Consider the following 25251-nt stretch of genomic DNA (forward strand, 5'->3'; position numbering starts at 1 on the left):
AAGAATTATGGCTGCAACTAAGATTAGTTTCATCATCGATTAATCTGCCAACAATTTCCTCAATTAATCGTTTAGTCTCTGAGATGTCAAAGTAGTGTAAAAACGCCCAACACAACCCGATCTGTCAAACCAACAGAGGAAAACCCAAAGATATCTCATTTACTATTATATATGACAAACAAAAGCAGCTAATTTTCACATCTGAGAAGCTAGAATCAGCAAAAGTTTGCAATTTTTGCTTGAAAAATGATAAACGATTAACAGATTATCGAAATAGTCAATAGTCACATAGCCAATTATTTTTCTTTTGATCAACTAATTGATTGGACGACTAATCATTGCAGCTCTACTAAGAATGCATTACTGTTGTTCCTAATTATTATCCTATTAGCGTGTCAAAATCGTTATACTTTACCATAAACTTAATTTCTACAGGACAGTTCATACATTAAATAAAATCAATACAAATAAGTGACTCAATAATAAGGATAATTGAATCTTTTCAGTGACATTTTAGCACTAAATAGTTCCCTCTTTTCTTCCTGGTTTCAGCTGTTCAGTGACACCACCTCCCTGTACACACTGACCACAGACCGGCCAGAGTCTCAGACAATCATCACTGAGACACACCAACAAACCAGCCCACCAATCAGCCCCTGGACCACCACTGCTGACCCCGAGCACATGAACTCTGACCCGCAGCCAGAACCCCCCGTCAACCACCATCCAGAACTATTCTGTAGTGACCTCAACACCTGCTTCCTGTTCCCAGCTGATCGCAGCTTCAGTGAACCAAACCCAGACTCAACGGTGCAAGAGGGCAACACAGATTTCAGACTCGACCTGAGTTCTTCCTTTGGCAGCCCAGATGTTCTCCTCCAGAGGAGCTGGACCAGCAGTGATCCATGGAGAGAGGAGGACAGAGGCAAAGAGGAGGTGACGTTTTCTGGCTGGAGACGCAGCGCCGGAGCTGTGGGGAGAGTTGTTGGAAGAGTAAACGATGAGTGGACACAGAAGGCTCCAACAAACCTCAACGTCAACACTCGTGGGGTCCAACTCGACAGTCCTTTGAAGCTGGACTCCGCATTCAGTTACAGCCCCGTCCTGCAGCAGCCAGCCAGCAGTCAGATGTCCACGTACTCGACAATCTACAGTGACCTCCAGCATCCGGGTGAACACTGCATTTCTTACAGTCTGAGCCCTCCTACAGAGGTCACGCTGTGGGGTCGAGGTCAAAGCAGCAACGACTGCCTCGCCAGTAGTCGAGAAACAACGCAGATTTCAGCTAACTACGGCTCCAATTGCTGGATAGGACAAGAGAGGAAGAGGACCGGCGAGGCTGCAGGTTTGGTTGGAACAGGTGAGTGATAGTCGCTATAGGTGTGTTTCTATCCACCTGTTTTTCAATGCGACAGTTCAATGGAAACAGACTTAGGGAATAAATCACAACGTATATGAAACATGTGACTTAAGGCGCTTTCACAAGCCAACATTTAGTCCCTTTTAATCGAACTCTGGTGCGGTTCGTTCGGGCAGTTGTGAACGCAGTAATCGTGCTCTTGGCAGATCAAAACAACCGGTCTGAGACTGTTTGCGAGAGGTGGTCTTAGACCGTTATCAAGCGAACCGAAACGCAGGCTGCCTGTGCGGGCATTTGTTGAGATAGACACACAGGTTAACGACAGGTTAACATGAGTGGGAGAGGCCTGACTTTGACTTCTGCAGAAGTCTGAAGTTTGCTTGACATCTGGGCCGAAGATAACATACAGACTACCGGTATGCTAAATAAAGTCCACAAAAATAGTGATGTTTATAAAGTAATTGGAGATAAACTGGTGGAGAAGGGATTCATGCTCACAGTAGATCAGTGCTGAGTCAAAGTGAAAACACTTCAAAAGCAATATATCAAAGTCTGTGATTCCCTGCATAGAAGTTGCAGCTCTTGAGTCAAAAAAAATGAATTTGCTCCTTTGTAAACGCCCCTCAGCAAATTATTATTTTTTATTTAGTTTCACTCTGATTCAGACTGGCCAAACGGACTACGGCTTGTGAAAGCGTCCTTAAACATCCACTGAAGCTTTTCGCTCCGCAGACGAAACATCAGATCCTCAAATTAATAAATGAAACGGAACATAAATGCCATATTTCCATCACGTTGCCTACATTGTTTTCCACCCTTTGAGGTTTGACGGGTGCCATTAAAACATTACACAGGAAGTGGGTGAAAAACAAGATGACTTAATTAAAAAGAGCACCAGACTGGAGAATTATTGTTCTAATATTCACAAAACGGTAGTGGATGGAAATGCACATTAATTTTTTCTGGAAGACTTAGTTGAAATTTGTGTTACATTTGATGGATGTTTTTTTTTTTTAAGCTTCAGTTTTATTTAACAGATTGAGCTATTTCCTTGTGTTTGTTTTGCAGTGTTGACACCACTGAAGAGGGGAAGGTTAAGCTACGAGAAGGTGCCCGGCAGAAGTGACGGACAGACGAGGCTGAAATTATTTTAGGCATGAGTGCTTTGTTCCTGTGTTTGTAAAGGCATGAAAGTTTTGTTGGATTCAAGTTATTAATTGCATTTCGCTTTCAAGTTTTTATTCAGGTGAAATGACGTTATATGTTTTGGTTTGTTTGCAAAACAGTTTCAGTTGCAAGCTAAGTTTCCCATTTTTGGGGGGATAAAATGTCTATATTTTTGGCATATGTTCTATATTTAACAAGCAACAGTGCTCTTGGTTCCTTCTTTCCAGCAGGAACAGAAATTAAACTGCAGTAAAGCGCAGCAGTTGCTGACAAAATAATTAGAATTAATTATTTTTAGTCTAATAGTTAATTAATATGAAATTTATTTTGCTAATATTTTGTTTTGTAAAGAAAATATAGTGTGATAGTATTTTTTATGACTTGTTTTAAGATTGTTATCCTGGTATTTCACAGCACAAATGGTATTTATTCGTGATTTATTTAATCAAACTTGCAACACTTGTTTATTATTTTACGTATTATTTAAATGTTCTGTACTGTTAGGCATTCAGAACTGGATTCTGGTGTATAAACAGATAATGAATGTCAATATAACACAGTTGTAATTTTATAAAATATGTCCTCATAGGTGGAATTGTAATTGTTGAAAATACTGCATATTAATAAATAGTTAAAATGCCGTATATCTGCTTACAACTACATTATACAGTTATAAACAAATTATTATATGTTTATATACTGCTTGTGAGTAATAAATAAGGACGGTGTTACCAATTTTGTTTTACAAAATAAGATTAAACAACAAGATTACATTTGTTTTGGTTTTCCTCCACACTGAGCATGCTCAGTAGTGAAAAACAAATTGTGATTTATGGTTGGAGGAGTGGGATCGAGGGTCTTTCCCAGCTAAACTGATAAAGCCTCTCATTTTAGCAGCTCCAATGGTGGGGCTATTTCTTTTTTTTTTTCATTTAGTGAAGCAATCCCCTTATCATCGTCTCTCAGCATGTGGAGAGAGTGCTTATCTTCACGAGCCAGCAGAGTGAAGCCAGCTCCCTCAGGAACGATCCCCAGACAAAGACGACCCCGAGGGACATCGACTCCGAGCCTCCCTGCCTCTGGACAGCCATATCCAGCACTGGCTAGCCACCATCAATAACCCGCCAGGTTTTTCTTTTTTTTTTAAAAAACATCTCTCTTTCTCTGTCTCTCTGGCCTCTGCCTTCTAACAAGCAGTGGACAAACAAAGAGACATACTAAATGGTTTGTTTTTTTAATGGCACAGGAACAAAAGCTGTGGGGCAGGATGGTCAAAGGAGTCCCCATATGAAGGCTCGGTAAATAGCAGCAGTAATGGTGCAGTAATTGCCCCGGACTATACTTAAAGCCCTGGACTGAATGGGACAGGGGGACGATGTTGTGGGAATTAACAGGCTGGTTAAACCAAAGCCATCCTTTAGATTTGGATCCTACTCCGACTACAGCTGTAAAGGTCACACAGCTGTTATCTTCAATCACAGGCAGCAGTTAACCGTCACCTGTGTGTTTCCTCTCCTCTGTAAATAAAAACCCACACGGCCCCAGCGGAGGGAAAGGGGGGGGGTCTAAGGTGCAAATGTGTTTGCTTAAACCTGAACTGATTTAAGATAGGTCAAATGACATATCCCTGAAGGAAATCAATATCAGCAGAAGCAGCACAGAATATCCAACATAGCAGCATGTTAATAACATGAGATAATGAAGAAACAAGCCACCGTGCATCATCATTGGAGACAAACACAGCAATTATCATCAATATTGGCCCAATAAGTAGTATTAAAGTGTCCAGTTTATCCCCCCTATATACAAAACGTAGACAGATCCATGCAGAACTTTAGCTCAAATAGACATTACTGTTATGAAGTCAGGGTTTGTTGACCTACTGTAAGTCTTTACAATTAAATCTGCTGGTAGATTGTGTGTTAATTGACTAAATTAATTAACGAGCATTTTCACTGCGGTTTGCAAGCAACTTTTGAGCGATCATTATTGAGAGACTAAAACCACATTTATTTAGTTCATTTAACAAGGTGCCAACTTTAAATTTTTTTAAGAAACAACATTGATACTTGAAGGGAAAACCATGTATGTTTTCACTCTTTTGATCCACTATATCATCTCGGAAGCAAACGTAGTTCACATCAGTCACGCTTGGTCAGCAGTGAATCACATGAAGGTTGTCGACCGACTAATCGATTATTCAACTAACTGTTGTCGCTCTTCTCTAAAGCTGCGGCACCAATTCTGTGTCCAAGAATTGTCTACACATATCAGTCTAATAAACACATTTTGAGAAATTAAAAATACAGCAGTAACTTCTGTTATTAATGCTCCTTTCTGCCAGACCTGACCTCATGACGCTGGCTTTATGAGTCACCTCATTTTGTTTCTCACAGTGCACTTACATATTAAAATACTACACTTAAAGGAACAGTGTGTTGCATTTCTGTGGTTCTATTAGCAGGAATGGAATATAATATTCATAACTATGTTTTTCATTAGTGTATAATCACATTAAACTAAGAATCGTGTTTCCGTTAGCTTAGAATGAGCCCTTCATATCTACATAGGGAGCGGGTCCTCTTCATGGAGTCCGTCATGTTTCTATAGTAGCCAAGAACGGACAAACCAAATACTGGCTCGAGAGGGAGCCTTTCACGCTTTTACGTTACCTTAAGGCCACCGTAGTTCTCCGACACGCTAGTGAAGCTGCGGTAACGTGAGCCGCAGAGTGCAAAACCGTGGTACTGCCAGCCGTCTGATTTCCGTTGCTCCTAAAGTAGTGTTATTATGGTGAGGATGGTCTCTGAGGGAGGTAAACAGTGTTACCACTAGGGGTGTAAGAAAATATCGATACATATGATTATCGCGATATTATGTGTTGTGATATTATATTCATTCTCCAAAACAATGTATCTATTTTGAATTAACCTCTTAAAAATTCAACGGCCCGTATGGACCTGGCCGCTATTCCATCTTTCAGATTTTGTTGGGGTCTCAGTTTTACTGGTACAATACTGGCATCATATGAAACTAGAAAGGAAGGAAGGAAACCATTGGTACCAACCATGTCATACTAGCTTGTCATGAAGGAGGCTAAATATTTTTGCTTATTCTAAAATGGCTCATTTCTGGTGTGTTCTTTATACGATGACAGTTTTACTAAAATTCGTTGTTTTTTTTAAATTGCAACATATCGCCTTGCTTACAGTATCACAGTATATCGCAATATATTGAATTGTTACCCCTGTATCATGATACATATCGTATCGCCAGATTATTGCCAATACACAGCTCTAGTTACCACGGTTTTGCACTCTGCGGCTCATGTTACCGCAGTCTTGGAAAGGGAGGAGTGAGCGGAGGGGAACTCAGTTGGTTGCAATCTGCAACCACACCACTAGATGCCACCACATCCTACACACTGTCCCTTTAATTCAACGTAATTTATTCCACAAGTGGCATCATAGCTTATCATTCTGCTCCAACCAGCATGACAGATAAATTACAACAAATCAGGTATAATCTTCACCTGGCCTTGTAGGTGTGGTGAAAGGTAACTGACATAGCGGCTAGAGTGAGTGTGTCTGCAGACCGTCAGCCTGCAGTGGAGGCTGGATGGAGCCAGAGAGCGGCGGTGGCGCCTGGCCTGCAGGTGCAGCCTCTTGGACGTGCAGCAGGGCCCATGAATGGCCGATTCAGAAAACGGCCCCCATCGGGCCTGTTCTCCAGGCCCGGGGCTAATCCCAGCCCCTAATCGGATTATGTAAATTCCTACTCCACACAGAGACTTTTATGGAAGGCTGCGTCTTTGAAACAACACTTGAAGGGTGTAAAAGGAACAGTGACAATTGGTTAAACTAGACTTGTTTTTTTTATCTGAACGGAGGTTGAAAGTGGGAGGCAGAGTAGGGGGGAGAGAGAGAGAGGAGTGGTTGGAGAGAGGTGAGTCAGGACGCTGTAATTTATGTGTGGCCCCTTGGAATGGCTCAACAAGATTACCATAGTCATAACAAAACCCATATTGTTCAACTGTCAATCTGGATATGGTATTTTTACCTTTTGTGGCCCAATCAGGCTGAATTCAATAGCAGAGCAGGCAGCGATATCAAGGTCTTTTCCACGGTAGCGGGGACGGTGGGCTGTCCATGCCTAATGTCAGAGAAACAGAAAGGAACAAGTGTCCACAGCAGTAAGAGAAGGATCAGAGAGATGAACGTCTCAGTTTCACTTCAATGGGAATGTATTTGTCACCTTTAGTGCCAACCTTCAAGGATTAAATGAGCAATGAATCATAAAAGCAGCAACGAATAGTCACTTAAAAGGCTGTTGAGGGGAAAAAAAAGACCCAGAATCCCTTCAAATGTTGCGCAGAAACACCTATGAAAATCATTTAAAGTGATGATTTGTGGACAATGTAATGATACAGCCACCTCCATTGGTTCTAAATGATAGAAGAGGAGGGGGTGTGTTTTGACAATCACTCCTCAGTTAACACCAACCTCACACACACACACACACACACACACACAATACCACAGAGGCTCCACGACAGCACACGTCACACAATAGGGTTCACCCTGCTATAAAATGTGGGATGCGAGCATGCGGCAGTCTTACCCCATCCCTCCCTCCCTCATACTCTCTCTCTTTCTCTTTCTCTCTTAGTCTCTCCTTCCCTCTCGCTCACAAGGATCTCTCAGCGAGCATGAGAAGACACAACTGAGTGGACATTCACACCGGACTGCTGGACACTCCTGGATGACCTGCAAAGGACAACTCTGCGACTGAGATTTCTGCACATTTCTACACACATACAGGTGAGACATTTGTGGTATATTGAAGCATTTCTTTCTTTTCCCCTTCAGGCCATGTGTTTCCACTCGGGTCAAGTAGATAATTAATCAACAAGGGTGTAATACAAGGAGATGTTGTGCATTTATACCAGATTGGAAGATCAAATTATCTGTTTATAATGATAATTTATAATGATAATTTTGTAGCACAGCCTTTATTTAACCAGAATGTTTCTTAAAAACACATTTGGTAACACGTTTCCCCCTATTTGTCATTTAATAGCACTATGTAAACATTTAATGAATGACATATAATGCACTATAATGTAGTTGTAACTTACATTTTTAAGTAGTTATTAATGTACATTATTTGTCAGCAGTTATAACCTCTCATATTAAAACATGTGTTTTACTATATTGCCATTCTTTATCTGTTAATACACCTGTGGGTGCCCACAAGAGGAGTTTAAAATGTTGACAAATATCTGCGACATTATAGTGTGTTATTAACCATCTATTAAACGTGTACATAGTGCTTGTGAATGCTAAATACTGCAGTGTAGGTTAATGCATTTGCAAAATCTATATTTAAAGTGAAAGCCGGGTACGAGCCAAACAACCTTTTGAATATGACGGAATATCAATTTATAACAAAATTAGGAAAATTATCAGGGTTGTATTTTGCGGAAAGAAGCAGCACATGACAAAATGTATATCTGGTAAATGTTTCTTGTAGGATTTTAGAAATAACTCCTATCAATACCTGTAAATTTTGTGCAAAAAACTACAGTAAGGTGGCCAGTTTCCGTCCTGACGTACAATAACATTACTTTCTCCTTCCAGTCAGTCACCTCAGAACTAGGATTATTTCTATTATTAATTAATCTACAGATTATTTTAGTTGTCTTTTGTATATAAAATGTAAAAAAAAAAGAAATAGTGAAAAATGAGCTTTATAATTTCCCACAGCCAAATGTGACATCCAAAACCCAAAAGATACTCAGTTTACTGTCGTGTATGACAAAGACAAGGATAAAATCTTCCCGTTTGTCATTTTTGCTATAAAAATGATTAAAACGATTATTCAATTATCAAAATAGTTGCTGGATCGTTTTCTGTCAATCGACTAATCAATAAATCGACTAATCGTTGCAGCTCTACTCAGCACCATGACCAGAAAGGTGTTCACCAACACAAGGGAGCGCTGGCGCCAGCACAACGTCAACACCGCCTTCGCCGAGCTTCGCAAGCTCATCCCCACCCATCCTCCAGAGAAGAAGCTGAGCAAGAACGAGATCCTGCGTCTGGCCATGCGCTACATCAACTTCCTGGTGCAGCTGCTGGAGAGCCAGACCGGCCAGCCGGCCAGCCACTCCCCCACCGCTCTGCTCACCTTCCTCAGAGGAAACATGGAGCAACTGATCTCCCCTCCACACCCCTGGGCCCTGACCAGCGACACAGAAGTCCCGTCACCTGGATCCAGCTGCGACAGCTCCGAGGCCTGGTAGAACGACAAAACACACAACAAAAAGAAACTCCTGAGTGGACCCTTTCTCTGGGTTTAAAAAACTGATCTTGTCCTTCCTCAAGACTCATTTTTGTCTCTGCATTTGTCACCCGTGTGTGACTCGTGTTTCAATGCAGACGATGCAATATTGTGTGATATTTGTGGACTCCAAACATGGCTGAAAATGTGGGCACAGCCTCCACGCTGATCAGTGTTGAAATATGGGGTGAAAATTAATTTGTATTCTGCATGGATGTGTAAAAACCTGGATGTACAATATTCCCTTCATGTCTTCGTGTTAATATTCCTTGTTGCCGGCCGGCCTGGAACTAATTTAGTTTTGCAATGACAGGGTGTTTTGCCGATGAGGAAAATGGAGGGGATTAAGGAATTTCTCATTTCAAGCAATAGATTCAGCATTTGAATAGATAATGGCTCAGCCAATTCTCCAGACTGCAATCGTCTCAAAATAGCCAAGGGCACTTTTTTTTTTTTTTCTTTTTTTTATAAATCGACATGCTTTTTTTTCTTGAGAAGACTAAATCTGACCTTTATTTTCATTTAGCAAGGTTATGCGACTTCAGAAGAATCTGTTCTGTGAAAGACTTCTGCTGTTTTTCACTCAACAGTGTTCAGTATTTGTTGATTGTGATTCTTAGGATTGGGCAAATTGAAGAATTTCGGCAAAACTGACAATCCTCTTTCAGTAATTACATGCGTCATCACACAAATATCTTCTCTAATTTAAATGTGTTTTCATTTGAGTTTTTGTAAAATACGCATGTCATATAGCCAAAGATTATGAATTGATTGTGTTAATTATCTTCTGATACCTCTTTTGTAATTTATTTTGGTGTGCTTGTGAATATACAGTATGTTATTTATTTATTTGAACTATTTATTTAATAAATGATTTGTTAATAAAACACTTTCTGAATCTTTTTAATGAAAGAGGTGACTCAAATCATTCGTAATTTTTACAGCAGGAAACACTGAATTACTGAGTAGACTCCAAATTATTTACTAAATCTAAAAAGCCTGTTTTGAACTGTACTGAAAAAATGACACAAGTGTACTCAAAACAATCAGTATGCATACTAAAACAACGGATTTTTTAGTGTTGAAGGACACGATTGTCCAACAATGCAATGCACAATGGAAATGGAAAAAAGACAGCACCAGGAACATCTAATAAAACAAAAAGAAAAACTTAAATCCTTGGAAAAACGTTGACATGCATCAGCACCAATACTGTATCATTTCCTGCTAGTATAAAACGGTTTAGTACGTTGATTTTTTGTACACTAACTGCAGAAATGTACTATACTGAGAATTAGTATATACTGTATACAATTAGTAGGTAGTGTGGAATTGGGACACACTATTAGAAATTATTTCACACTGTGAGAACGACAACTGATGTGAAGTTAAGAGTAGAGCTGCTGCCTCTTTGTTCGTGCTCAATAAGCCCACAAACATTTGTCCACAAGTCCTGTGATGGCCGTGTGGACACAAAGCTGACCTCTGCTCTCTGTCCACTGACCAGTAGTCTGTTAGAAGAGCACCGAAAGTGACAGCTTAACTTGTGACCCCGGGGATCGGAGGTCATTCTGCAGTCAAACGCTGTCCAGTTGACCAACGTGCAGATGGAGTTTTCTTAAGGAAGACGTCACTTTGTTGTTACACGCGGTATTAGACGGCACTGCAGTCATAACTGTTAAGTGTAAAGGCAGGAATTACTTGAAAAGAAACAAGAGAAATGACAGAAAACACAAATTCATTCCCGTTAGATTTGAATCGTCCACGTAAACTCTAAAATCCAAATTTACGAAATGTTACTGTGCAATTAGATAAATGCTTTTTATGGGAAACGCAATCAAACTATTAAAAAAAATAATAGATGAAAATTAACTACAGTTCACATTAGGGCTAAAATGTATGATTATTATTATTATTATTATTATTATTAATCTATCATTTTATCAATTAAGCAATTAATTGGTCTATCAATATTAATCGATTAATTAATTAGTCTGTAAATCAGAAAATAGTGAAAAATCCCCATTATAATTTTTCTTCAAATGACTTGTTTTGTCGGACCAACAGTCCAAAACAAAATGATATTCAGTTTATAATAATATAAAACAGAGAAAAGCAGCTACTACCAGAAAATATTTGTAATTTTTGCTCATTAAATTACATAAGCGCCAAATCGATTATCAAAATAGTTTTCTGTCAATCGACAAACTGATTAACGGACTACGTGTTTCAGCTCTAGTTCCAATATCAGCAGATTTGTTTGCACCCGTCCCGTTGCTTGTCATTTAAACCCGAGGTCAGACATTTACATGTCTAATCGCCTATTGTGACTGTTGAAAATGTGCCCCGTTTTCAGGCAAAAAGGCTGCAACTAACTGAGCTGAAGAGTAAACAGTGAGTTGGTTTCGGGCGCTTTCACTGCGGCTGTTAAACTCTGGCTAATGGTGTGTAAACGGAGCAGAGGGCAGCTGGACATACTGACTGGAGGCCTGTGGGAACTGACAGGTGACTCTTTGTAATCCTGCAAACATAAATCATATTGAACTGGGAGAGTGGAAACAACTGTACAGCGGCAGAGCTGTCTCTCCAAAAACATGAATTTGAGAGCTATTTACCTCTTGTGCAATTTCACAGTGAATTGAGCAATTTCATGGTGAACTGAAATAAAAATACTGTGGTTATTAATAGCTGGACTTCCTGGTAATAGGAGATGCAATATTGTATGTTGCATGTTTTGGTGTATTTCACACTCCCTAATGTTCAATTATTCAGTCATTATTTGAAACTGGATAGGAAGGCATGTGACAGCTTTTGCATCCATGTTGTCAGGCTGTGAAATGCGTTTTGCTGATGCACCTTATTTACAGAAATCGCCCAATCACAGTAGGAGCATTACTCTGACCTTAACTTTCTAGCAGGATTATGAAACCCTGCATTGAAAATAATAACAAATCTGTACGCTTCTCATTCCCTCCACCAAGTATATTTGCCTGATTGACTATTCTCTCCCAAGTATGTGGGTAATCGTCTATTGAGAGCACATTTCCTTATCAGCGTCTAGCACACTGTCTGAATCTGTTATCACAATGGGCCAGATCAGTGCAGGCAGCCCCTCGCTCTCCCGGCTGAGGCGCCCATGAAAAAGAATTTCTGGAGTTGGGTGCCAACCGATAGGCCCTGAGCTCTTTATCCCCTTAAAGCCAATTCACACTCTGCATGTTTAAATATCTCAGCTCAACCCCTGCCCTCCCACTCCCGTCATGCACTTGCACCCCCTCCTTCTTCCCTTTTCCTCTCGCTCTCTCTCTCTCTCTCTTCTCACCCCTCCGCGGCTGCAAGTCCAAGCGTTGACTGCCGCCGCGGCTGCCGACCTGCAGCCCGGATGGGTGGGTGGGATGCAGGTGCAGGCTGGTTGGAGGGTGAGAGAGAGAGGAGGGGAGTCATCCATTGTTGGGCTGGACAGCACCCTCTCTTCTCTGGAGCACCCACTGATGGGGGAGCCCACTGACAATCACGCATCCTAATCTGATTATGCAAATATCTACTTCAAAAAGCAATACGCTGTAACCCTTACCCTGTGGTGGAAAGACAGAGCGAGGAAGGAGGACAGAAGGAGAGGAAGCAGCAGGAATGTAGAGATGGAAGCGTAGGTTGTATTTAATTTTCTCTGGAATTCAACATTTACTCAATAATTATGCAATTGTATGCAACACCCTGATACTCCTATCATTAGTCTCTCTCGCACGTCCTCTGTACCACCAGGGGAGGTCTGAGGACGAAATGGTATACACTTACACACTCTGAATGGCCACTGACTCCCTCAACAGGGCATTGAATTCAATATTCAAATGCTTATTGTTTTTCCAGACGCTCCTGAATCCACCATTAAAAGGAATCTACAATGTTAATGAGGGGGCCAAAGTACCCAGAGTTAAGAATTAGACGCCCAAACAGTCGCAGGTGACATTTCCCAAGAACAGCACAGCCTCAACGCCACTGATTCCTAAAGGCAAGGTCGACAACCCCCACCTCCCGAATATTCACACCGAGCTGACCCCTGTGGCCTCAGCCGGTTTCTGCAATCAGCTGCCTCATTCTCCTGCTAGATGCATCTCTAAAACAAGAGTCACATCAACATGCTAACATGCTTACAATGACACTGTTAACATGCTGATGTTTAGCACGTATAATATTTATGTTTGAAATGTTAGCATGCTAATATTTTCTAATTAGCACGACACAAAGTAAAGCTGAGGCTGATGGGAATGCCATTAGTTCTTCAGGTATTTGGTCACAAACCAGTGATTCTCAGACTTTCCCCCTTTGGAGCAAGAAACATTTTCCAATGATGGTTGTACGCTATATTTTATTCAGTTGGTAGTCCTAGTATGTTAAATAGGTTTGTAGGATGAGGTTTAAACTTTATCAAACCACTTTTTTTACTGATGTGAATGGGATATAATGTTTTTAAATTTCTTCTTAATTTGTTGAGTTTCATAAAGTCAGCTGCCAGAGTTTTCAGACATAAAATATGCACTGGTCTCTCCTCATCCCACCACCTTCATTATTATTTATATTTATATCAATGTAATTTATAGGAAAGGAGGTTAGACGCGCTTCAACCGTTTCACAAGGAAAAGTAGGCCTGCTGAAGCATTATTCTTCTAATAAAGTTGATTGCCTTACATTATATCAGTGTGCTCCAGTGTACTTTGGACCTGGTCTCTGAAGTCTCTCCTGTTACTTTTGAAATGTGCCTTTAAAGCATTCCCCCTCACACAAAAAACGACACATCTTTGGTCACACTTGCACGCCTACACTTGCAGGGAAATTCTTGCACAGGCACCCGCAAGCACACACAACATCCTCTCGGATTACTCCAGTGTGTCCAAGCACACTTGGCTGAAGTCATTATCCGGCTGTGTTATTTCACTCGATCTCCCCACAGAAACAACTAGAATCTGGGATTCTGAAGTCTGTTTTTACTCTCTGTTTTTGGATTTCCAGTACAGGTTAGAGACCACTTTGTTTGTTTAATACTGACTGTTAACTTTACAGTCATTACTTTTTGCCTGTAACCACTTGCTATACGAGGGCGGATCTGTTATATAATATGCCATGCAGCACAAAGAAGGGCGATGAGTCAGAATTCAGCTTTGTTTAGTTAATGATTATGTTTCTACTGTATGAACAGGTTCTAAAAAGGATCTGGCCACAGCAAGCTTTCGTCCGGACAAACAGGCACCATGAAGCCGGGGCAGCGTCTCTCCGTTTGTGTCCTGCTGGTACTTTGTGTGACATGGAGCGTAAATGGAGGGAACATTTTGGTGTGGTACACTGACGGCAGCCACTGGATTAACATGAAGCCTGTGCTGGAGACGCTGATCGACAGGGGACACCGGGTAACGGTTCTGGTCCCGAGCACGTCGTTGTACATGAAAACCAGTGAGCCTTCTCGCTTTGGCTACGAACCCTTCAACGTCTCTGTCTCAATGGAGACCATGGAGGAGTTCCAAAAAGACTTCTTTCATTTCTCCATGTATGAGATGGATCACATGAGCTACTTGCAGATTTACATCAAATTTATGGATATAATGAAAACCAACCAGCAGCATGGTTTGAAATATTTGGACGGCGTGCTGAAATCGGAATCCATCATGAAGAAGCTGAAAGAGGGATATTATGAACTTCTCCTGGCTGACCCCGTCTTCCCCGGCAGTGACTTAGTAGCAGAGATTTTGGGCATCCCCCTGGTCTTCTCCCTGCGCTTCTCCCTAGCCAGTCATTGGGAGAGATATTGTGGTCAGCTACCCGCTCCTCCTTCCTTTGTCCCCGGCGCTATGAGCAAACTGACTGACAAAATGGACTTCTCTGAGAGACTGTGGAACCTCCTCTTCTACGCACTGCAGGATGTTGTGCTGAATCACATTTTTTGGAAAGACCTCGATAAATATTACACTGAAGTCAAAGGTGAGCAACAACTGTGTTTAACAACACATTCTAAGGATCACATAAAGTCCAATGGTGATTGGATTAATTGCAATACTTTTACATCCAGTCACTTTTGTCAACACTTTAATGACTCCGAGGTTGCGGATGTGAGTGGATGGAGACAGAGTGGAGTTGTCGATGGTGAGGCAGAAGTTGAGAGTGGTTTTGGTGAGAGATTTGGGACCTATGATGATCATGTCTGATTTAACACAGTTAAGTTTGAGGAAGTTGATTTGCATCCATGATTTAATTTCAGTGAGGCAGTTGGTCAGAGCGGAGTGTGTAGCAGTGGTGATGGATTTTGTGGAAATGTAGAGATGGATGTCATCGGCATAGCAGTGGAGGTGGAGGCCACAACGGCGTATGATGTTACCAAGGGGTAGCAGGTAGGGGATGAACAGGAGAGGACCAAGCACCGAACCCTGCGGGACACCTTGGGATAGAGTAGGGGAGGAGGTGCAGTTGTCAATGTTGATGAACTGTTGTCTGTTTGTGAGATATGACCTTAGCCAGGAGAGGGCAGTACCGGTGATGATGAAGGAGGATTCATGGCGGGAGAGAAAAACGGTGCGGTCGATGGTGCATATTTAAGAAAATAAGATTAATGAAAAAAGCATCCACACTCAAATCTCTGCAAAAATCTCTTTTTATATTTTTTTCTCTATAAGTAAATAAAACATGAAAAAAGGCTATCTGAAGTATTGGTGATACATATCACCCATTACTTTTGCATTGTGACAGGAACACCCACCAGTGCCTGCGAGATGATGGGTAAAGCAGATATCTGGTTGATGCGAACCTATTGGGATTTTGATTTCCCTCGTCCTTTCCTCCCTAACTTCAAATTTGTTGGTGGGATCCACTGCCGTCCTGCTAAACCTTTACCAGAGGTAGGGCTGTCTCCACTATCACAGGCCTGTTAATCTCTTATTACACCAAATCCACAGTATTACTGACTGAAACAATAAAGCCATTAAAATGTTGAAGAAATAAAAGAAAATGCTGGTTGGTTTGCATTGAGATAATGTTACTCTTCTTGCAGGATATGGAGGAGTTTGTGCAGAGTTCTGGAGACGCTGGCATTGTGGTCTTCAGTTTGGGATCATTGATCAAGAACATCACTACAGAGAAGGGGAATATGATAGCCGCAGCCCTCGCTCAGATCCCACAAAAGGTCAGAGGACAACTTGTATGTGTTAAAGGTTCATTTCTCTGGGCAGATAATATGGCTGGCATCATTTAAAATTTGCAATCAGGGAAACTTTGTTCATCAACTTTGACTGCATTTGAGCACCAAGCATCACCAATACAAACGAGTCTGGAAAATGGCATGGGCAGCGATCAACTCAAGGTCCGCTGAACTTAATCCAATCCCCGCTCTTCCTTCTCCGATGTTGACAAGTGTATCTCTGTTATAGACCATACATGCTCCAGAAACGGACGGATGGACAACCCAAATTCATAATGAAAATTATAGTGATTGAGTGAATGTAGTCAAGATCATGGGAACTGCTGGCCGGTGCATCTTCATGCACTAGCATGACTGTAAATGACAGCATAATGCAGTAAAGACTCTCACACTGAGCTGAAATGAAACAAGTGTTTAGGTAAATTAAATAATTTGTTTCTTTCTTTCAGGGGGGCGGGAATGGTAGGGGAAACACTGGATCCTGTAAGGGCAGCCCACTCTACATAATATTAATGCATGTGTATAGGTCCTGCTTGTGCGTGTGTAATGCTACGCAACTAACAAAACACAGGCAACATAATGAAAACTGTGATGGATTACCCATCTGAAGCAAGTTTAATGTCTCAAATTGATTTTCATACCACGCTGGCATTCAATGAAACCAACGAGTTAATCAGTTTATGATGAGGTATGAGGTCAGCAGCAGCAGCATGTGATTTGAAATAAATGGTAATAAAGTTAGAGTGACATGACATTTTTTTCAGGTTGAATCAAGATAGTAGTAGGATAGGCGTAAGGCAAGGAGAAACAATTAAAAGTGTAAAGAATATACAGTATACCATTTAAAAAGATTGGATGGGAAGGGTCGAGATGGGATTTTCAAAATAAATTATGCTACCAAATCACATTGGATAGATTACCTTAAACCACATTAATCACCAAAGATAGACCATTTTCCTATTAAAAACGTTTGTTATAAAATACAACTACTTTTTTTAACTGACTTTATTTTATCATGTATTATTTAATTATTTATACTTCTATGCAGTATACAGTATTATGAAACAGAATTAGCACTGTTTTATTCTTAATTTAATTTAATTTAAGTGTTTTTACTGTTGTTTATAGGTGTTGTGGAGGTACAGTGGAGAAAAACCAGCGACTCTGGGTGCCAATACCAGAATATACGAATGGATCCCTCAGAATGACCTACTTGGTAAGTCAAGCTTTTATAAAAGCAGGCCTTCGACAGCGATCTTCATGACTTTTACTTGTAAATGAAACATTTTTTTTCACTATTTAGTTTGACAGTACAAAATCCTAAAGGGACATACAGTAGGAGGGAAAATACAGTAAGAATGTTTTGGTGAAGTTTTCATACTCAAAACCTGATTAGCTTTGGTAAGTTGTATGTAGTAACTGGGACACATCTTATGCCTGACTTAATCTCTATAAACAAATATCTGCATATGAATGCAAAATCTGTAAGCAACGGGACAAGATTTTGGTATCGGAAGTGTTCTGGTTTCTGTTTGTAGTCCGAGTGGTATTGACCAATCACGTTTGAGGGGGTTTTGGTTGAATGCAGGTTAACAGTTTATGGGGAGGGTAAAAGAGGCGGAACGCATTGGCCGAAACTCAATCTCGGAACCTACCTGCTATCGTTTGACAACGATTTAGCTTTCTATTAGCTTACCATTAGCTTGTAAACTGGCTGCTTATGAAACAATCCAGTCATAGACATCATCTCTCAACAACATTCTCACGTCTCAAGTTGCTAATGGGACTGTAAACCATGGATGTATTAAAAGAACTGCATCCAGCATTGGAGGCGGGACCCCGGTCATTCCTATGAGAGTTGCTCATTGGCGCATGAAGCCAAATGGCTCGACTTCTGTCTGGAAAAGTACCCAGATCTTGGCGGAGTAGCGTCCGCTCGGTCACATGACTTGGTCACGGGGTCCTAACGTCACGCCGTCGTCACGGCTTGCGCTCCAGCCTCGGTCTGGGTCTCACTCACATGAACGGAGAAAGGGAAATAACTCTGGATCCGGCTATTAGTGCGTTTTACAACTTTAAAAACTTAGTTTTTTTAAATAAGGGCTATTAGAGTGTTCATACTGTGGAGTTGATTCACCTCAAAAAAAATTTGCCTCTGAGTTACAGACATCTCTTTCCCAATGTAAGTCTATGGGAAAAAGTATTTTTGGGTCCAATGCATCACGTGACTGACCAGAAGTTGCAGTACCGCCGTTTAGCCACTACGAAAGTCAGGATCGACGACCGGCGCACTTCCTGGGGGCTTGCTGTAAACACAGTGACCAATGCACTGAAAAGGAAGTCTTAGCACGGATATCCCCTGGCTATACCGGAACCCCCAAAATATTGGCTGTCGCCCCCAGAGGCCGAATTGTCGTCAGACCGATAGCCGATGGGTTCTGAGATTGTGCCTGACTTGGACCAACAATGATGAAGTGTCTAAAAGGTGTACTAAAAGCACAAATCTATGAGATAGGGGCTTGTGTGTATGATTATCACTTTCTGCAGCATTTCCAAAGTCTCTATAGGATCTGATCCAGCCAGCTTCCACTCACAAGCCTTTGCCAATGTTCAGTATATACGTTTATAGTGGTCACATTATACAGAAGTGAAAAGACGTCTGTCTTGATTGGAGAAAGTAAAGTATGTTTCATGATTTTTGGTACCCTATCAGGTCACCCAAAGACCAGAGCTTTCATCACCCATGGTGGCACAAATGGGATTTATGAGGCCATCTACCACGGTGTTCCAATGGTGGGCATCCCCATGTTCGGTGACCAGCCAGACAACATGGTCCATATTACGGCTAAGGGCGCTGCAATTACTCTACACTTGAACTTCATGAAGACTGAAGACCTTAGAGACGCAGTCAATACTGTCATCAATGACAAATCGTAAGTTCTTTTACCTATTTGCACTTGTCTGTTTTAGGGTATTAACATTTATAATAGAGAGGGAAGATTGAGGACATGCCATAAAGGAGCCATGGTGTAATGCAGTATGACAGAGTTCAATGGCCACAATAGAGTTTCAAGGTCACAGAGAAATGACAAAACCACTAGATGGTCTTTTCCCCTCATACATTGGCATTTCTGTTGGATATTTAGGTTTTAAAAAACATGAAAAATCCAACCCTTTTATCCCCACTCTTGGTAAGGCAAATAAACTAAAGTATAAAAATAAAAAATACACAGCAGCACATTGATCCACATTTTCACCCTTGTATGTCCACATTCATAGGTACAAGGAGAAAACCATGTGGCTGTCCAGTATCCATCACGACAGACCAATGAGTCCTCGGGATGAGGCTGTATTCTGGATCGAGTTCACCATGAGAAACAAAGGGGCCAAGCACCTGAGGGTCCAGGCCCATGAGCTCACCTGGTACCAGTATCACAGCCTAGATGTCCTGGCCTTCCTCCTCACCATCGTTCTGCTCCTAGTACTCCTCTTCATCAAGACCTGCAGTTTCTGCTTCCGGAGGTGCTGTGGCAGAAAGGGAAAGACGAAGAGAAAAGCTGAGTAACTGACTGAAATGTAGCTGGTAAAAACTGATGAAAAAACAACCTGGTTGTCTTGCTGGTCTAAATCATGTAATGTAAACACAATGCCCTGGATAAAACATTTAAAAGATAAAAAAAGAAAATCTGATTCCAGTGTCCAGTATTCTTGTGAAACTCCAAACAATATTTCATGTGTTGTATTATTTGTTTATTTTTTACCATAAACTCAGGTTTGGTCAGCCTAGCCTAAAAGACTGAAGTAAAAACATTGTTAGCCTCTACATGGAGAAATATCATCATATAAAGTATCATCATCCAAAACATGCACTCATTCTTCCATTTTGCTCCTTTTTGTATCACCAGTAATTACACCAGTTGCAGACAGGTGTGCTCTAATTTGCATAACTGCACCTGAGGCCAATTGGACATTAATTGCTGAATGTTCATTGGCTGGTTTAGGTTTATAAAAAAAAAAAATGACTGAAATGTAGCTGGTAAAAACTGATGAAAAATTACTTACTTACAGTGTCCAGTATTCTTGTGAAACTCCAAAGGATTTTGTTGTACTATTTGTTTCACTTGTTTTGTCACAATAAACTCAGGTTCAGTCAGGCTAGCCTGAAAAACTGAAGTCAAAACATTGTTAACGTTGATGTACACAAATACCATGTATCAGCCATCTAATATATGTGAACAGTTTTTTTAAAAAAAAAAAAAATCACACACAAGGGATTTTTTTCTTCTAATAAGTTACTATTAATCTTTAAAACCATGTGACTTTTGTGCTACTTAAAATTTCTGTGATCATACATTACCAGTTTTAATTGTGGATTCTAACGAAACTTCCACAAATTAGTTGGAGTTTAGTGTTCAATGTGAGGAAGATTTTAAAAAAGCTGATCACTATTTCACAATCCAAGGAGTAGACCCCAGGACAGCTCGTATCTGAGGGATGTCTGGGGACGGCCGACACGAACCCATCCAGGCTGAGAGCATCGTGGACATGCATCTTGTGAAGACAAGACAAAAAAATATATAATTTTAAGGAGAGAATCAAGTTATGGAATAATCTCTCGCTCTGTCTTTTCCTACCTGAAACACCTGACATCCAGGGGCTCCCATCACTCCGTCACAGCAACTGTAGCAGGTCTCCACTCCACCTGATAACAGTTTACAAATGTACACAATGATCTAATGGTGTACGTTGTATGCTGTAGTAAACACTTTGAATCGTTTAGGATGTTTTTAAAGCATAAAACGATGGTATATACTCATCTTTTTTCGTAACTCCTTACCCATAGTGGTTATTACACTCCTCCAAAAGGATGTTTGCCCATTTGGTTCACAGAGTACGTAGCTCCACATCGACAGCAAATCCTCTTGATGGCTTAAACCAACAAAACAGAAGAGAACATCAGAGTGAAATGTGCTGAGAAAAGAAACCCTCATTGCAGCAGCACAGATTGAGTGTGTCCTCTAGTGATAAAATGTGAGAATAGCATAAAGTTGTCTTTTCTGGAAATATGTTTTCACTTCTGGTCTGGATTGTCTTTCTTATTGTCAGTAAAAATAACAGCACAACCAGCATTATGTTTCTGTTAGCTGTGGAGAGATGAAGTGAAATAACACAAGTAGAATCTGAGGATTTTAAGTCTGTTTTTACTTTCAGATTGTGGATTTCTGGTACAGGTTAAAACCGTTAACTTTACAGCCATTACCTTTTACCTCTAACCACTTTCTTGGGGTGTGTCCGTTATATAATATGCCATGCAGCACAAAGGGCTACGAGCCAGAGTTCAGCTTTATTTAGTTAATGATTATTTTTCTAGGAGCAGGTTTTAAAAAGGATCTGGCCACAGCAAGCTTTCACCCTAACAAACAGGCACCATGAAGCCGGGGCAGCATCTCTCTGTTTGTGTCCTGCTGGTACTTTGTGTGACATGGAGCGTAAACGGAGGGAACATTTTGGTGTGGTACACTGAAGGCAGCCACTGGATTAACATGAAGCCTGTGCTGGATACGCTGATCGACAGGGGACACCGGGTAACGGTTCTGGTCCCGAGCACATCGATGTTCATGAAAACCAGTGAGCCTTCTCGCTTTGGCTATGAACCCTTCAACGTCTCTGTCTCAATGGAGAACATGGAGGAGTTTTTTGAGGAGTTCCTTCACTTCTCCATGTATGAGATGGATCACATGAGCTATTTGCAGATTTACATCAGATACATAGATCTGATGAAAGTCGACCTGCAGTATTCTTTGAAATATTTGGACGGCGTGCTGAAATCAGAATCCATCATGAAGAAGCTGAAGGCAGGAAAATATGACCTTCTCCTGGCTGACCCCATCTACCCCGGCAGTGACTTAGTAGCAGAGATTTTGGGCATCCCGCTGGTCTTCTCCCTGCGCTTCTCCCTAGCCCATAACTGGGAGAGACATTGTGGTCAGCTACCCGCTCCTCCTTCCTTTGTCCCCGGGGCTATGAGCAAACTGACTGACCAGATGGACTTCTCTGAGAGGGTGTGGAACTTCCTCTTCTACGCACTGCAGGACGTCGTGATTGATCACGTTTCTTGGAAAGGACTCGATAAATATTACTCTGAAGTCAAAGGTGAGCAACTCTGACACAAGAACTACAGTGTAACACATTTGTATGGACCACATAAAGTCCAATGATGATTGAATAGCTCTGGATTCATTGCAATGATTTTATATCCAATCACTTTTGTCAACAGTTTGATATTTTAAGTAAATATAATTTGAAAATTAGCCAGTGTGGGTGATACTTTTCAATGGATAGCTGTCACCCATTACTTTTGCATTGTGACAGGAACACCCACCAGTGCCTGCGAGATGATGGGTAGAGCAGATATCTGGTTGATGCGAACCTATTGGGATTTTGATTTCCCTCGTCCTTTCCTTCCCAACTTCAAATTTGTTGGTGGGATCCACTGCAGACCTGCTAAACCTTTACCAGAGGTAGGGCTGTCTCCACTATCACAGGCCTGTTAATCTCTTATTATACCACATCCACAGTATTCCTGACTTAAATAACGAAGCCATTAAAATGCCGAGGAGAGAAAAGAAAATGCTGGTTGGTTTGCATTGAGATAATGTTACTCTTCTTGCAGGATATGGAGGAATTTGTGCAGAGTTCTGGAGACGACGGTATTGTGGTCTTCACTTTGGGATCATTCATCAAGAATATTACTACAGAGAGGGGAAACATGATAGCCTCAGCCCTCGCTCAGATCCCACAAAAGGTCAGGGGACAATCTCTATGTGCCAACTGGAATTCACTTGAAGGCAACAAAATGTTAACTTTGAAGAATTACCCAATTTGAAGCATGATTTATATTGAAAATTGATTTTCATACAACGCTGGCATTCAGTGAAACCTCGCCGCAGGGTTGAAAGTTAATTAGATTAAATAGGAGGTCAACAGTAACGCGTGATTTGCAGTTAATGGTAATAAAGTTACAACGACATGTCATTTTTTTCTGGTGGAATCAGGATATTGGGGCAGGATGTAAGGCAAGAAAAACAGGGGCGATTCCAGGATTTTTTAAATGAGGTGGCACGGCGGGGACCAAGAACCCGTCAAGGGGGGGCCAATCGGAAATCAGAATATTCTATCAGAATTTCAGCGTTGAAAATTGTCTTGGAAAACTTTGGGCATGATTTTCAGGCTCTTGAGCAGTGCCCTGGGCCCTAATACGGGTGGTATTGGGCGTTGCCCAGCAACAACGACCGTGTATGAATTGAGGAAGTGGATCAGCTGATTGATCGCGGAGGCAAAGACGTTAATAGCGGATACACTGTCATGCCTATCCATTTTGAAAAAGCAATGGCCAATGGGGAAACTCCAACTTGACTGACCAATGGTGTAACTTCATCACTCACTTAGTGACAGACTTTTACGTTTAGAGGGCTGGCTTAGATTTTATTGGAAGGGTGGCAATGGAATTTTCAAAAATAAATTATGGTAACAAATCACACTGGATAGATTACCTAAAATCACTAAGTTAACCACTAAAGATCAACCATTTTCCAAATAAAAGTACTGTAGTTTTAATAAAATACAACAGTTTTCCTTTATTGTTTTAGCATGTATTATTAAAGGGACTGTATGTAACTTTTTACACGTGTAAATAATTTTTTAAACAGTGTTTTATACTGTTTACAGGTGCTGTGGAGATACAGTGGAGAAAAACCAGCGACTCTGGGTGCCAACACCAGAATATACGACTGGATCCCTCAGAACGACCTACTGGGTAAGTAAAGCTGTTATAAACAGGCCTTCGACAGTAATCCTCATGACTTTTACTTTTAAAGGGACTATTTGTAACTTTGTACGCGCATAAATGTAGCGGGTCGTCACACATGCGCGCTCACATATGCGCGTTCGCGTGTGGCCGCTGCCTCTCCAACTCTGCCTGCCTGCCTTCGCTCAGAGAGCGCGCGCGTTCTCAGCTCGCTCCACCTCTAGACGTGAACGCGCGCTCACTCCTCACTGCAGAAGAGTTAGTTTAGCTCTGAGAATATCTAGTGAATGCACAGTGGATGTTTGCGCAGAAAAAAAATGCTGCAGCTCCTCCAGACCAACAGAGGTTTCCCGTGTCTTGTGAAGTGACGGAGCTCATTAGCTAGTAACGTTACCCTCTCGTTACCGACCGGGTGCCGGTGTCTCCTCTGCTTTTTCCGGCTGCGGGAGGAGAGAGCAGGGAGACACGCTGCAGAGCCCCGCTGCTTCAGCCTGCACTTAGGCAGGAAAAGCCAACACTAGGATCAGATCTAAATCATGTTCATGGAGAGACCTTCGTCTGGTCAGCTAACATTACTGCCAAGCAGCTGAAATATAGAGTGATATTGTGGTTTTAGCTGACTTGTGTCGCCTCACTGTTTTTAGTGATGCTCGTTCAGGTATATTGAGAGCGAGTAAGCGCGAGCCCGACGCTGACTTTCGTTGATTTCACGGCCACAGGTGTCGCTGTTAAGAAGCATTTCTGAAAGTTACAAATAGACCCTTTAAATAAAATAGGGTATCCCCCGCATTGTGTTTTTTTTCTTTCATTATTTAGTTTGACAGTACAAAATCCTAAACAGACATAGGAGAGAAAACACATTAAATATATGCTTGAACAGCCTGTCTTGACTGGAGAAAGTAATTTATGTTTTATAATTTTTGGTACCCTATCAGGTCACCCCAAGACCAGAGCTTTCATCACCCATGGTGGCACAAATGGGATCTATGAGGCCATCTACCACGGTGTTCCCATGGTGGGCCTCCCCATGTTCGCTGATCAGCCAGACAACATGGTCCATATGAAAGCTAAGGGCGCTGCAATTATCGCGGACTTGAACTTCATGAAGACTGAAGACCTCAGAGACGCATTCAATACTGTCATCAATGACAAATCGTAAGTTACTTTACATTATTGCAGCTACCACACATGGACCTGATGTCCGTGGCAACCAAGCAAATGGTTTTATGAGAGCTAACCGTCCCCTGGGAAGATTGGATAGAGGAGGCGCAGATTTGGTGCCCAAAGTTCAACCAGGTTGAAATTTGGGCGCAGCTCCCAAGCCACGGGACATGGGTTTCAGAGGGCAGTGGTGCCATTGTCACGTTCTGTCTGAAAGTGCCTTTAAGGTGGTTC

General features: G+C 41.5%; 3 protein-coding genes and 2 long non-coding RNA genes across 9 annotated transcripts in view; 3 read left to right on the forward strand and 2 right to left on the reverse strand.

Annotated features, from left to right (window-relative positions):
* LOC119492317 (protein shortage in chiasmata 1 ortholog) overlaps nt 1-2637 on the forward strand; it is a 16150-nt gene extending 13513 nt beyond the window's left edge. For all 3 annotated transcript variants that reach the window (XM_037776675.1, XM_037776676.1, XM_037776677.1), the window contains exons 27-28: nt 553-1360; nt 2429-2637. In XM_037776675.1, the coding sequence (XP_037632603.1) occupies nt 553-1360; nt 2429-2514 (894 nt within the window). In that variant the 3' untranslated portion in view covers nt 2515-2637. The remainder of the gene's footprint in view (nt 1-552; nt 1361-2428) is intronic.
* Nucleotides 1-20237, reverse strand: part of LOC119492327 — a 24400-nt gene extending 4163 nt beyond the window's left edge. Inside the window, exons 1-4 of the long non-coding RNA XR_005207756.1 lie at nt 20116-20237; nt 19470-19574; nt 6587-6679; nt 844-970 (exon numbers count right to left, since the gene is read on the reverse strand). This is a non-coding gene — a long non-coding RNA (uncharacterized LOC119492327). The remainder of the gene's footprint in view (nt 1-843; nt 971-6586; nt 6680-19469; nt 19575-20115) is intronic.
* tal2 (T-cell acute lymphocytic leukemia 2) lies at nt 7132-8831 on the forward strand. Its single transcript, XM_037776692.1, has 2 exons — nt 7132-7347; nt 8479-8831. The coding sequence occupies exon 2, from the start codon at nt 8493-8495 to the stop codon at nt 8829-8831; it is 339 nt and encodes a 112-aa protein (XP_037632620.1). The 5' UTR covers nt 7132-7347; nt 8479-8492.
* The window catches only part of LOC119492321 (UDP-glucuronosyltransferase 2A1-like), a 12985-nt gene continuing 1473 nt past the window's right edge, over nt 13740-25251 (forward strand). The window contains exons 1-8 of one of the 3 annotated variants that reach the window (XM_037776686.1): nt 13740-13881; nt 14064-14839; nt 15602-15750; nt 15903-16034; nt 17178-17265; nt 18763-18982; nt 19329-19632; nt 20083-20217. In XM_037776686.1, the coding sequence (XP_037632614.1) occupies nt 14116-14839; nt 15602-15750; nt 15903-16034; nt 17178-17265; nt 18763-18982; nt 19329-19614 (1599 nt within the window). In that variant the 5' untranslated portion in view covers nt 13740-13881; nt 14064-14115 and the 3' untranslated portion in view covers nt 19615-19632; nt 20083-20217. Of the gene's footprint in view, nt 14840-15601; nt 15751-15902; nt 16035-17177; nt 17266-18762; nt 18983-19150; nt 19154-19328; nt 19633-20082; nt 20218-21575; nt 22203-22421; nt 22571-22722; nt 22855-23777; nt 23866-24791; nt 25012-25251 lie in introns of those variants that run through there. The other 2 variants (XM_037776688.1, XM_037776687.1) reach the window with 2 other exon arrangements.
* Nucleotides 20276-25251, reverse strand: part of LOC119492326 — a 5791-nt gene continuing 815 nt past the window's right edge. The window contains exons 2-4 of the long non-coding RNA XR_005207755.1: nt 20887-20978; nt 20684-20751; nt 20276-20600 (exon numbers count right to left, since the gene is read on the reverse strand). This is a non-coding gene — a long non-coding RNA (uncharacterized LOC119492326). The remainder of the gene's footprint in view (nt 20601-20683; nt 20752-20886; nt 20979-25251) is intronic.

The sequence above is a fragment of the Sebastes umbrosus genome, chromosome 8 (genome assembly GCF_015220745.1).
Source record: "Sebastes umbrosus isolate fSebUmb1 chromosome 8, fSebUmb1.pri, whole genome shotgun sequence".
NCBI classification, from domain to species: domain Eukaryota; kingdom Metazoa; phylum Chordata; class Actinopteri; order Perciformes; family Sebastidae; genus Sebastes; species Sebastes umbrosus.